The sequence below is a fragment of the Macrosteles quadrilineatus genome, unplaced genomic scaffold (genome assembly GCF_028750875.1).
Source record: "Macrosteles quadrilineatus isolate MER2022 unplaced genomic scaffold, UCM_ALF_1.0 Scaffold_1__1_contigs__length_201487025, whole genome shotgun sequence".
Classification (NCBI taxonomy): Eukaryota; Metazoa; Arthropoda; class Insecta; order Hemiptera; family Cicadellidae; genus Macrosteles; species Macrosteles quadrilineatus.
The window spans coordinates 188,974,910-188,989,249 of record NW_026542594.1 but is presented as its reverse complement, the minus strand read 5'-3'; the positions used below and the strand labels follow the sequence as shown (position 1 = coordinate 188,989,249).

The 14,340-nt window shown below is 41.3% G+C and overlaps 1 protein-coding gene across 2 annotated transcripts in view; it reads right to left on the bottom strand.

Moving 5' to 3' along the window:
- Nucleotides 1-469: 469 nt before the first annotated feature.
- Nucleotides 470-14,340, bottom strand: part of LOC128992390 (sodium-dependent serotonin transporter) — an 85,793-nt gene continuing 71,922 nt past the window's right edge. Inside the window, exons 11-13 of one of the 2 annotated variants that reach the window (XM_054415951.1) lie at nucleotides 13,353-13,553; nucleotides 4,348-4,515; nucleotides 470-4,109 (exon numbers count right to left, since the gene is read on the bottom strand). In XM_054415951.1, coding sequence (XP_054271926.1) covers nucleotides 4,026-4,109; nucleotides 4,348-4,515; nucleotides 13,353-13,553 — 453 coding nt within the window. In that variant the 3' untranslated portion in view covers nucleotides 470-4,025. Of the gene's footprint in view, nucleotides 4,110-4,347; nucleotides 4,516-12,045; nucleotides 12,461-13,352; nucleotides 13,554-14,340 lie in introns of those variants that run through there. The other variant, XM_054415959.1, reaches the window with a different exon arrangement.

Sequence of the window (14,340 nt, the reverse complement as noted above, 5' to 3'; positions counted from 1 at the left end):
TGTTTGACTAATTAGTTCATTAGCCACTTAATTAATTGTCAACTATTATCGTCAATAATTGTTGAAAGCCGAAACGTATATTTTCGTTACATTATATTTTTTTGAATTCCTTAATTATATTAGTCTATATTGTTATGCCTTTAAATCATCGTATAGTTATTACACTTAAAAATTTAATTGCAATAATATATTTTTTAACGAATACAACATAATATTTCCTAAACTTAAACTTAGTTCAAGAAAGTGTTGGTAAATTAAACTATTCTCAACCCAATTCTTAGCAGAAAATATTTTAACCACTTTATTTCACAGTATGTATGATGCACAGTATTTTTTTGTTTCACTCTCTGCTAGTTAAAGCCCCAAAACTAAATCTGACATACCGAATCATGCTCGTGGCTTCCTGGCTTCCAGATGAAAAAAACGAGATCACAACAGGTTAAAGAAATACACTCTGTACACAGAACATTTGTTTATTTATGCCAGTGTGTAACAGGCAACATTGTACACGATGATTGTACCTAGCTTCTCGATCTATAAAATGTACAACATGGCGCTTACATAGACACAGACACAGTTTTATACGCCTTTGACCGTGCATGGCTGTAGCTCGGTCATGGCTAGGCACCAACACATCGTCGCCCGGCCCTAGTGAAGTAGTCTCGACTCATTCTATACTTGGGTTTCAAAAGTTGTGTTTCACGCAAATATTTTACAATACGGCAATAGTTTTGATATTTTTTGAAAGTGCATAAAAATCCACACTTGAAGTCCAAACCATATAGGGTAAAAATGATGTCTTCCAAACAAAAACATAATTTTCCCAACAGTATCTCGCAAACGTGGTTTACCGTATTTTCATTTTTACAAGTAGGCTAAGTTTCTTGATATTATTCATTATTCTAAGCTGTAATGGATTGTAAATTGCACAAGTTTGTATTTCCTTGTTGAGCGTAGGCCTATGTTTTTCTGTATACATTTTTATGTTTCGTGTCCTATTTTGGTAGTATATATTTGTTAAATTTACATTCAGAGATATATATTTCTTCCGTCATGGTTGTCTTTACCTCTTATAAATGTATATACAATTCAACATTGTGCAATGGAGTTTGCGTTATTCAATAAGAAGTAAGTAATAATTATTATAGTTATTCAATTAATCACGAATACTAGAAAAGACCCGGTATGACGTTTTTGGTCTAAAGTAAATAAAACCATAAGTTAATTAATGCTATTAGTATAGGGGGTTTGTTTATGATCCATGCCGGTACTTTTCTAGTATTCGTGATATTAATTAGGAATTTGCAAATTTTAAAATCGAATTTACATATGACATTAAAGTAACCACTATAATTGTTTATATTCACACGTTTTTCCCGTAAGGAATAATCATTTCTTGTACAGTTGTTTAAAACCCAAATTTTTATGTATTGAATACTACTGGAATGTAATTTACTGTATAAAGTACTCTAAATTACACTTCAGCTGCACACATAACACCTGTAACTTTACAATATTCTATATTTGGTAAACAGTTTCTTATGTCGATGATTTTCAAATTAAAATCCAAGCACTGAATAAAGCCAAGAGACTTAATCTCAGACCGATGTCACCAGATATAGGGACGGGCGACTTAGATATTTGTACAGAGACAGTTAGGCTCTACCTATATAGTATTATGTACAATATATAGTACTATCCTCTACGCAATATCACCATAAAACAGTGTTGATGAGACGGGTAGAATAGTATATACATAGCTGGGAAAACATTGATATAATATTGTCATATGCATTGGTAAGATATACAAAAGGGCAGTTCTTAAGATTAAAATACACCTTGTTTATTCTTGCAGAGAAACTGGCCCTTTGGAAACACTTAGAAAAAACTGTTGATGTGCGTAGCTCCTTAAATTAAAAAAACATTATAAATTCAAAGATTTTTAATTTTACAAACTCGTACTTACGTTGACTTGTATTATAAAACAAACCTGTGAAACAAAGGATGGATTAAACAAATATGTTAAAAAACTAAACTAAAGTAAAAATATATTGTATGTTTGTTAATATGTCTGTTAGTATAGTTTTAGTGAGACCCACATACAAATTAGAAATACTCTCAATATTATTAGGTCTAACGTGATATATAAAAATAATGTAAATTAGTTAACTATCGTAATAAATCAAATGCATTTTTTAAATCATCCTAATCAGTAATCGCCACATTATTCATTTTAAATTACTTCCAGAAAAATAGCTTGATATTTCTTACGGATTAATATCTGTTGGACATTGTTAAATAACTTTTACTTTATTTAAAATCTTTTACAAAGTCCAAAAAAAATTCGCTAAGCACAATATGAGTACACTCAGAACACTTAACCTGTTTCACCAAATAAATTTCCTATATTTATGATACAATGATAACGGAATTTTACCGTACAACACTTATATATTTACTAGGCAAGACTTATTGGGGTGGACTTCCGTATATGTTGGTACAAACAACCAAATGAAAATATCGATCGATATATCGAATGAAACAATCGAATAATCGATATTTTTATTCGGTTGTTTGTGCCAACAGATACGGAAGTCACCATTGACTATACGTAAAGGTGTAAAGTCAATGAAGTCACCCACTTATTGTTGCCTCAACGAAGATAGAAATTTGAAACACCAAACAGCTGTTGAGGTAATTTTAAATCGAGAAAGTGTATATAAAATGACGACATCCAACGTAACATAAATTTAACATGACTGGTATGTTACACATTATTGCTGATCTACACTACGTGGCAATAACAAAATGGCGTACTTAGTTGGCAGTAGTTTTGGAGCATTAAAACAGTGTTTGTAAATTGAAAAGCATCTATGTTTTGGCATAGAAAAAATATTAAATATAGACCGTCAGCTGTGCTGCTGTTACCATAGGTTCTGGCGCACACCGCTGGGAGCGCCATATAGTTACGGCATACGCGCTACGTAACACGGCGCTTCCAGCGGTTTGCGCCGGAACCTATGATAACCATGGTAACCACAGCACGGCTGACAGTCTATATTTTAATTATTTTTGTCTATGGTTTTGGTTAGGTTTGAAACTGGTTTCACGAAAAACCTTTATTCTCTTAATTTGCGTGTTTGGTTTTGATTCAACAGAACATCGTGATACTTACAAGATGCTAAAATCAGACTGGTTTACAATGAAAACTTGTGTTAAGTCTGACTTAAAATGTGTGAATTGAGAAAGGTTAGCCCAAATGATTATTCTTCAGCGTTAAAGTCTACTAAATAATTCTGTTGGTGTTATATTGTGTATGCGAAATACCTACACCGACCACATAACCCCTGTATCCTAACGGCTATAATATACTTCTGACATACAACATTTAAGTACGGGTACCAAGTATTAACGTTATTGTCTGGAAATACAAGAGCAGTTAGATAGACACGTGAACATCATAGACTCCAAACGATATAAAAGACTGCTGAAAAAACTAAGTAAAAACAATTACAAAATGGATATCAAAATATTTCATTCGCGATAAAACATTACACCTACAAATATTAACACATCCTTATTGTCAATCGGCAACCGTAACACGCACACAGGAAATTTGTAAAAATTTCTACAAAATACACCTAACTATACATCCAGTACGAACAAAATATAGTCTAAATACGTATATAAATATCCTTTACCTAACCTATAACTATCATGTACAGCCACCGATAACGACATCGACTTACATATATACTAAAATATACAACTGCACCACGGGTTATATACATATAGTATATATATATATATATATATATAAATGCACAAATACATCATTTTGGAACCAAATATGTATACATCCCGCATTGTGGAACCCTGCCGTCTTGGCTGTTGACGGCAGAACACTGCTGCCTTCTATACGAATCAAGCAACTATCGTACATATAAAAAACATAGAACGGTATTTAAAGTTAAAGCCTCCACCAAGGTATGGGTTCTGTACACTGGTTAGACCAACCACTCCAGTCAAACGTGGGTGCCGGTGCCATAGGAGGTATTTATGGCGGTGGTCTCTGACAACTCCTCTGGTTTCATTATTATTGACAATCTCTGCAACATAAAATCCACAGTTAAAGATTAAGCGTCCAACAAATTATATAATCTAGGTGTAAAAGGGAAATCTAACAGGTTAGGCTTCCACAAAAATATTGAATCTTTGGGATAACCTAATTGACTAGTGATTAAAGGAATGTTATTGAGCAATTTTTACATTATGTGAATGAAACTTTAAACCACAGAAGTGTTGACAAAATGAAATACTCCTTATATTACTTTCAAAGCACATTACCTTCAAACAAGAGCCGGGAGTAATGAGGAACTTGTAGATGATGTAGATAGGAATACACGAGATCGATGAGGCAGTGAGCAACCATCCCATGTTGATGCTCCACTGTGGGTACACGTAGTCCCCAGCGAGCATATCCTCGTAGCTGAGCAGTGAGAACACGAAGATGACCTGGTAGAAAACAACACAACTTGTAAACTATATAGTGAGCCGTGACTATTTCCACCGGGCGAATGTCACGACTCATGATCAATGGTTCAAGTGTTTTTTTTATAGTAGGCTAGTTCAGTGTTTCGTTGTCACTCCACGGCCCCCCGAACAAGGCTGTGGGTTTTGTTCTTATTACTCCGACCGCGAAGTGTCAGAGGTTGCGAGACGTCGGATTTGAGTACTTCACTGAAGATTTTTATCCTTTTAAATCTTCCTTTTTTGGATAATAAATGTGCCTTTTAAGTTTTATTCTTGGCCGTTTGTGAGAACTTTCTTTATGGAGTAACTTTAGTACGCCCCGCGCGCCTTTTGGGGCCCGTGAGGAGGAAAATGACTGACCATCTTCAGCGGAGAGGAATGTTGCGACTAGGCTGGCGCTGCATATTGGCCCCCTCTCCGCCCTGCCTCTTCTCTCCTCCGGTGCTGTCCGCCCAGCTTCATGGCCCTCCGGTGTCACACCCTTGAAGACTGTTACCGCAAGTTACCGACTAATTGTTATTTATCTAATTGTTATATATATTGCTGTTGCCGAATGGACTTTAAGATTTTTAACATTTGTTGACTATTTATAAGCACAGCAGCCTATTGTTATTTATTTCAAATTTTATTCTACTGTTGCCTAATTATCCGATTTTTAAAATCTCTCCACTGTATTTAATTTTTGGGGCCCCTAGTTAATTGCTAACTTTTCAGATATTTATTAAAAGAGTCATCATATTTTATTATTGTTATAGTTTGTTAGTTTTGGTAATTTCCTTTTATTAAATGTTAAATTTTTACTAAATCCTTCTGATTTTCTGAATGATTAAAATAAATTATTGTAAGTCAGCAGCTTAAACGGGTACCTAAATTTATTTAAGGTTTATTGAGAGTATTTAATTCATGTATTGTTGTTGATTATTGTTGTTGTGTTTTCTTTTAAATGGTTAATTACAGCTCGTTTCTCTCAAATGGCGTGTTGTTCTTGAACCTCCATCCATGGTTCTCATTTTGTTAAGTAAAGTTTTGTGAGCCGCTCCTCGGGCCTGCGCATGGATCACGCTTCCATTTCGTTAGTCTGGGTGCAGGCACGAGGGCATGGTTCATCTGGTAGCAGAGCGTGGTTGGTGGGTTGCGTCCTGGGTGCCTTGCCGTGAAACTTGGTTTCACGACTCGGATACTTAGAGATGCGATCACTGTCCACGTTCTGTTTTTTTGGTTTGTTTTGAAGAGCCGTGGATGGATTGGTTTCTTGGGAATGTTCTGGCCTGGCAGTTTTGGAAAAAGGTCTTGTTGTTGTTGTGGTGGGGCGTAAACACATTTTATTAGGAGCTCGCCCTTTGGCCGAGGCACCGGGTGGAATCGGTGGTAATGACTTGCATCCTTCGGGAGCAAGAGTGTCAAAAGCATGGTCATGTGTCAAAAAAAAAAAAAAAAAAAAAAAAAAAAAGGTTTGTGTGTACACCCCATCACACAAGTGTTAGGTGTTGTCTAGTGTATGTATCGGTGTATGTTTGTGTGTGTGTACGTTCGTGGGTCATTTGTTGTTGTTTTTTCTTGCGGTACTTGCGGTATGAATGGGCAGGTTCTTCTTTTGGGCCCCATCAGGTGCGTAGGCATCAACGTCCAGAAGCCTTAGGAATTAAATTTCTGTGTTTGTTTTGTGAAAAAATTGTTGTTGTCTGTTTTGAGTCAAGTACTGGTTGAGACTCGGTATGGCGTCAATTGTGCCGGAATATTTGAGGAAGCCGGAGCTGGTGTACGAGGTGCGGTCCCGGGGGGAGACTCCTGGAACTGATGTACGCACTTTGCGTACACAGTTCAGACAAATTGTTAGCATGCCTCAAGCTTGGGTTGAGTCGCTCAGTTTGGATGAGGAACTGGAGGCATGTAAAGAGAGGATGGAAGAGCTAAGTGGGGAAATTAATAGTTGGAGTAGTTTGCCTATGGGCTCAGCTAAGAGTTCGGCTATCACACAGCTGACGCACTGGCGTAAGCGTCTGCTCTTGGTTTCAGGGCAACCTGAAATCCAAGATGAGGACAAGAGCTGGGTGGAAGCCAGAATTCTTGAGCTGGAAGGAATTTTGGAGAGTATTAAGGCAGGAAAGTCTGTCAAGGAGAAAGTTGAAATTTTTGAAGACAACCGTTCTTCGGAAACTTCAAACGAAGTGCCAAAGTCTGTTGTTGAAGTTGTGGCTCCAGTGGGTACCCCCCAGGCTCCGCCTACGCCAAGTACACTGCTCCAGTTGCCTGCAAATGTTCAAATGTCAAATGCAAATGTCACACCGTCCCCCTCTCACACGTCCACCTTGGCTGCGGCTACGCTGAATGTCCAGTCCCCATCTCCCTTTCCTTCTCAAGTTCATAGTTCCCCTTCCATCTCTAACTCCTTTGGCAAACTTCCCCATCCCCTTGCCTCTGTCCTGAGTGGTTTCCGGCCGGTGGACGGGTTAGATGTGAATGGTCTTTGTTTTTTTCTGGAGAGTGTTTTGCGCATGCGTGAATACCCTGGCATGTCAGACGCAACTTTGATGGAACTCATTGCTCCATACTGTCTGAAACCGTTGGGGGACAGATTGCTTGATTGTTTGCGCAGAGGCGTCACCTTTGATGTTTTTCATAAAGAAGTTTTGGAGCTTTTCATGCCCCGTCGGGTCATGGAGAAGCTGAAAGTTGAGAGAGTTTTTCGTCCTCAGCAGCCAGCCGAGTCTCTCAGCCAGTACGTGGGGGACATTCGCACGGTGGAAAGGGTCTTGCGTTTGGGGATCAGTGAGCTTGAGCTCATTGACATTGTGCTTCAGGGGTTGAAGCCTGAGGAACGCTCCCGTCTGGTTTTTGCACCACGGCCTTCATCTTTTGCGGATCTGGACAGACTTTCCATCCTTTCGAGATCTGTCCAGGACGCTGATTTTCAGAGAGACCAAGCGGCGGGGCATCTTCCCCTAGCTGGTCATCATGCTGTCGTAGCACCCGTGGGGTTGGGTCCTGAACCGCCGCAGTGGCAGAGGCAACCTGTCGTTTGTTTTGGTTGTGGGCAACCAGGTCACATTCGGCGGCATTGCCGTCAAGGTGGAAATTTTGGACGTGGTCCAAAAAACTAGTTTGCTCACAGGAGGAAAATTTGCCCAATCCTTCCTGTGAGGTTGTTGGTGATAATGTAAAGGGCAATAATTTGAAAGTTTTTTCAAGTAAGTCAAAGTCTAAGTTAAAGTCAGTTAATGTTTCTGTTGCCTCCCCTTCTGGGAGTGTTGTGCCTGTGACCGAGCCTCTGCTGCGGGGGATTGCGGGCCTTGCTTCCATGGGCGTGAAAGCGGCGCGCTCAACTTGCCCACGTCTCAACATCTTCATAGGTTCCACGGTGCAGAAGGCCCTAGTGGATTCTGGGTCAGCCCGTTGCCTCATTTCCTTGTCCCTTTTTGAAAAACTTGAATCGTCTGGGCTTATCAAGCAAGTTGAGCGAAAAACCCCTATCTGCTGGACTGCGTCAAATTCACCCCTTCCCATCATCTATGAAGCCCGTTTCAAGTTCAAAATTGAACATTTTTCTTGGGTTTGGAGTTTTTGGGTGGCTAAGGACCTTTGTTTCCCTGTCATTTTGGGAGCGGATTTTATCAAGCACACTGGCCTAATTTTGGATTTAGGCAGAGGTCAGTGTTTTTTCCGATTTGCGAGACGGGTATTAATATCTTTTGCTGATGAAATTGGTGGTGGTGCTGCGGTAGTTGAGCCTGAGATACCCAGCAAGCCAACAATTGATCCGTTAGGGCATCTGACTACTTGCGAGGCTGAAGCCATCAGAACCTTGTGTTCTCGTTTCCCAGATGTGCTGACGCCAAAGCTCGGAGTCACTAACCTGTTAGAGTACGAGATTCGTCTAACAGATACCCGTCCCGTTCGCTCTCACCCATACAAATTAGCTCCACCCAAAATGGAAACTCTCAGAAAAATCATTGACGAACTTCTGGAAAATGGTGTCATTGAACCTTCCCGTTCGAGCTACGCTAGTCCAGCTTTTCTCGTCCCGAAACCCAATGGCAAGTCCCGAATGGTTTTGGACTATCGCAAATTGAATGCGCAAATTGAAATCGACTCTGTGCCTCTCCCCGATTTGCATTCTGCGTTTGATTGGTTCGGTAAGGCCAAGTATTTTTCTGTTTTTGATCTGAATCAGGCCTATCATCAGATTCCTTTGAAACCTGAGTCTCGACCTCTCACTGCTTTCTGCGTTCCGTGGAATTTGTATCAGTTCACAAGAGTTCCGATGGGTCTTGCTGTGGGGGCCCAGACTCTCACCAGACTCCTTGATTCCATCTTTCATGATGTCAAGTTCAAGTTTGTGTTCAATTACCTCGACGATCTCTTGGTGTACAGTGAGAGCTTCGAAGATCACCTGATTCATCTTGAAGAAGTCATGAGTAGATTGAATAGGGCTGGCCTTACCGTGAATCCTGACAAGGTTAGTTTTGCAAAGCCGGAAATTTCGTTCCTTGGTCATCTTATCTCTCATAGAGGCGTCTGCATCGACCCCGCTAGAACCCAGGCTATCAGGGAGTTTCCTCCTCCCAGAGATGTCAAGGGTATTGCTAGGTTCATCGGCATGGTAGGTTTTTACCGACGCTTCATACCCAATGTTGCTGAATTGGCGGCTCCTCTCAATGAGCTTCGGAAGAAGGGCGCCAAGTTTGTCTGGGGTGAAGCGCAGCAGACGTCTTTTGATCTTCTCAAGGAGGCTATCATGCAGCCCCCTGTTTTGGCGATGCCGGATTTCAATCAAAACTTTGTCTTGCAAACAGATGCTTCCTCCGTTGCAATTGCGGCTGTGTTGTCACAAGAGGTGGATGGTGTTAGGCAGCCAATTGCGTACGCCTCACGCACTTTGAGTCCCTGCGAAAAGAAAGCTCTTCGGTGTATGAACTCGAGTGTTTGGCTGTCGTGTTTGGAGTCAATAAATTCAGACGCTTTTTGGAGCACAAAGAGTTTTTATTGGAAACCGACAACCAGGCACTCTCGTGGCTTCTCGCACATCCACGCCAGCTTGGGAAAATTGGTCGTTGGGTTGTCCAAATATCGTCCCTTAAGTTCCAAGTGCAACACGTTCGAGGCACACAGAACGTGATTGCGGACACACTATCTAGGATGTACCATTCACCCGACGATCCTCCTTCTGACCAAGAGCAACCGGGTTGTGCCGTGCTCTTGGAGTTTCCACTCGCCTTTTCTGATTTCATTCCCCATCAGCTGAAGGATCCTGAGCTGGCAAAGATCATTGGTGAGCTTCAAAATGGGGGAGCCCACCCCCCATATTTTCTGTCCCAGGGTGCCCTTTGCTGTCGCGCTCGGCAGCGAGGTAAACCTAAAGTTGTGCTGCCTAGTCTTCTAATCCCTATGGTCTTTGAGTATTTTCATTCTTCTCCTGTGGGTGGGCATCTAGGTATCCACAAGACCATTGCGAAGGTTAGGGAAATGTTCATCTGGAAGGGTATGGATCGGGATCTTGCTGCTAGGGTGCGTTCTTGTCAAACGTGCTCACTGAGCAAGCCCGCTCAAAACTCTAAGTTTGGTTTGTTGTCATCTGAGGTGGCGGAAAGACCTTTGGAGAAGGTTTTCATTGACTATGTAGGGCCTCTCCCGCGTAGCAAGTCAGGAAATAAGTTCCTACTTGTTTGTGTGGATGCCTTCTCCAAGTTTTGTTGGCTTTTCCCCTTAAGGAATGCCACTGCACAGCTCACCGTGCAGGTACTTCGAACTCACCTTTTCCAACATTTTGGAATACCCGCCACCATTGTTTCCGACAACGGAACACAGTTTGTTTCCCATCTGTTCAAAAGAATGTGCTTTGGGCACGGAATCCGCCATGTGACTACTTCCCCTTACTATCCACAGCCTTCTCATGCTGAAAGGTTCAATCGCAATCTTCGTTCCGCTCTCATAGCTTTCCATGCTGACAAGCAGACCACCTGGGATCAGGAACTCCCTTGGCTTCAGTTTGCTTTCAATACTGCTCACCATGAGAGTCACAAGGCGGTCCCTTTCGAGCTGTTTCTAGGCTATCCGCCTAACAACCCGTTAGCGAATGTGTGGGGAATTGGCGACCTTCTGCCACCTCCTGGTGCGGCTGATGTCAAGGCAACTTGGCAAGCGGCCAGGAGAAACTTGATCAGAGCTAGGGAATTGGTCCGGAGGAAGCACAATCGTGGTAGAGTAGACAACCCTTTCCAGGTGGGGGATTTGGTGTTTTGTAAAGCTCATCCAGCCAGTTCGGCTGTGGACAAGAGAGCTGCAAAGTTGTGTCATCGGTGGTCAGGTCCCCACCGCATCCTGAGGTTTTTGACGCCTGTCACGGCGGAGCTTGGAGATCCGCGGACTGGAAAAGTTTTCCGGAGGGCGCACATTTCTCATCTCAAGCCCTTCCGCGGAACTCTTCCGTAGGCAATTTTCTTTCCTCTTGTGTCTGGGTGGGAAGTGCACTGGGCCAGAGAACCTGATCACTTCTCCTGTCCCCTGTGTTCCGCGAAGGAATTTCCCTCACAAAATTTTCCAGCTCTGGCCAGAGCAAACCCTGGGGGTGAGTTTTCCCCTCAGTTTGGAAGTCCCTTGGCGTTCCCCACCACAGACACTTGAGTTGTCTTTCAGGTCATTCTCTTTTCAGGAAGTGGGGGAGAGGCTTGTTTGTTTGTCCCTTTTGGAGAGGAGTGTCCTCTTTTGGGGAGGGAGGTTGAGCCGTGACTATTTCCACCGGGCGAATGTCACGACTCATGATCAATGGTTCAAGTGTTTTTTTTATAGTAGGCTAGTTCAGTGTTTCGTTGTCACTCCACGGCCCCCCGAACAAGGCTGTGGGTTTTGTTCTTATTACTCCGACCGCGAAGTGTCAGAGGTTGCGAGACGTCGGATTTGAGTACTTCACTGAAGATTTTTATCCTTTTAAATCTTCCTTTTTTGGATAATAAATGTGCCTTTTAAGTTTTATTCTTGGCCGTTTGTGAGAACTTTCTTTATGGAGTAACTTTAGTACGCCCCGCGCGCCTTTTGGGGCCCGTGAGGAGGAAAATGACTGACCATCTTCAGCGGAGAGGAATGTTGCGACTAGGCTGGCGCTGCATATTGGCCCCCTCTCCGCCCTGCCTCTTCTCTCCTCCGGTGCTGTCCGCCCAGCTTCATGGCCCTCCGGTGTCACACCCTTGAAGACTGTTACCGCAAGTTACCGACTAATTGTTATTTATCTAATTGTTATATATATTGCTGTTGCCGAATGGACTTTAAGATTTTTAACATTTGTTGACTATTTATAAGCACAGCAGCCTATTGTTATTTATTTCAAATTTTATTCTACTGTTGCCTAATTATCCGATTTTTAAAATCTCTCCACTGTATTTAATTTTTGGGGCCCCTAGTTAATTGCTAACTTTTCAGATATTTATTAAAAGAGTCATCATATTTTATTATTGTTATAGTTTGTTAGTTTTGGTAATTTCCTTTTATTAAATGTTAAATTTTTACTAAATCCTTCTGATTTTCTGAATGATTAAAATAAATTATTGTAAGTCAGCAGCTTAAACGGGTACCTAAATTTATTTAAGGTTTATTGAGAGTATTTAATTCATGTATTGTTGTTGATTATTGTTGTTGTGTTTTCTTTTAAATGGTTAATTACAGCTCGTTTCTCTCAAATGGCGTGTTGTTCTTGAACCTCCATCCATGGTTCTCATTTTGTTAAGTAAAGTTTTGTGAGCCGCTCCTCGGGCCTGCGCATGGATCACGCTTCCATTTCGTTAGTCTGGGTGCAGGCACGAGGGCATGGTTCAATAGGAATACATGAGATCGAGGAGGCAGTGAGCAACCATCCCATGTTGATGCTCCACTGTGGGTACACGTAGTCACCAGCGAGCATATCATCATAGCTGAGCAGTGAGAACACGAAGATGACCTGGTAGGGAAATACACAAAATGTTGATGGTAATAAGAAGGTAAACAGGTTGAAAGACCAGACAAATCCCTAAACTTAAATTTGTTTTTACATCAACCGAGAAAATATACCTAAAATGTTTATACAAAAATTATTTTTTTGGGGATAAGGTAAAAGTGTATTTACGAATACTGAGATGCTCAATGGCGGGGATGCGGAATACTATCCCCCGGAAAACTACCCCCCCAGGTGAAACGTGACGTCACAAAATCTGCCAACCAATATGGAAGCAGTGTCCGCGACTGAAATACTACCTCCCCTAGACAAATCATGCTATGTAATTGTAATTTTAATTCGAGTAATTCTATTGGATAATAGAAAAGTCAAGTGGTGAATATAAAACAGAATTTTGAAATGTTACAGCAAGTTTGGTTGGTTAGGTTAGGTTAGATTAGAAGTGTTTGTCAACTAAATTTGAGTGTCCGTGACTGGAAAACTGCCCCCCGGTCTGTGACGTCAATATGACGTAGGAACCTGCTTGGGGGGGTAGTTTTCCGGGGGGCAGTCTTCCGGCGACCCGCCATGGCCTCTCAGTAGTGCCGGACTCCCGCGGTCTCAATGTCTCCGGGCTACCAACTAAAAAACCCCTCATCTCCTAGGACACTAGCCTGGAACAGTTTAGCACATTAATTCGACTAGGACTAGGCCTTTTAAACTATGCCACTAGGGCTTTCCTTCTTATTTCCTCCGAAAACTAAGGCCAATCAATATTGACCTTCTTATCCCAAAATAATATAAATTGAAAGCCTAAAAGGAAATTTACACTTGAGGAGGAAACTCAGTTCAATATTTGCGACAAATTCTATTTAGTTTCCCCCACATTAAATATGATTTATTAGTAAATATTACTCACCAGGAGGAAGACAGGACTAATGTAGCCCCAGCAGAGTCTCCAGAAGAGTCCTGGACGATGTCCCAGCATGCACTCGATGTCAGAGGAAAACTGCTCCACACCGTACACCCAGCAGACTCCAGCCGCCTCCACGAACACGACGAACAAGATGGCGAGGCCGGGCCCGTACACGTTCAACAGATTGACCAGGTACACTCCACCCTGCGAAAATGTAGAAGTTATTACACTAACAAGGTGTTTACACTACTTTAAGTGTCTAGGGAACCCACTCAAGACCCTACGAGAACAAAGATTTGTTGGTGTAGTCGATGTCCCACTTAACATTGGTCCAGTTAAAGATTAAGTTGATTGGTTATAGATACCGCTGTGGTGGTGTAATTCTAAGTCTGCTTGTGGGGAAATAAGTTTTTAGCAGTACAGAGTATTCAATTAATTGTATTATGACAAATTTTCTTTAAAATTCCACCAAATCAATCTTATCTTACTAATATTATAAATGTGAAAGTTTGTGTGTTTGTTTGTTTGTTTGTGTGTTTGAAGGTCAATCACGCATAAACCACTGGATGGATTGGGCTGAAATTTGGCATGATGATAGCTTACATTCCCGATTAACATATAGGCATATTTTCTTCTCAAAAATCCCTTCAGGCTCTGCCCCAGTTGTAGTTCCCCATGTTAACCTTATGAGTGTTCATATATTTAAAGGGAATTAAAGAATTTAGTCAGCTGTTTCAACTAAAAGAGTTGGTTCTATGATATACAAATGCATTAAAAATCTATAAGATTTACCAACAGGGTGCAGCACTTTATTTTTTTGCATTTATGTAAACAGCTAATTTGAACTAAGCAGCAACAAACAACTGTGATACGTAATGAGAACTGTCAAAGTAGGATTGTTTACAGTTATGTTTATGTTTTTAATGTCATGAATAATTTGTGATTTTTTAAATTTGTAATACTTTATTTTCCTTTATTGTTTAGGTGAAGA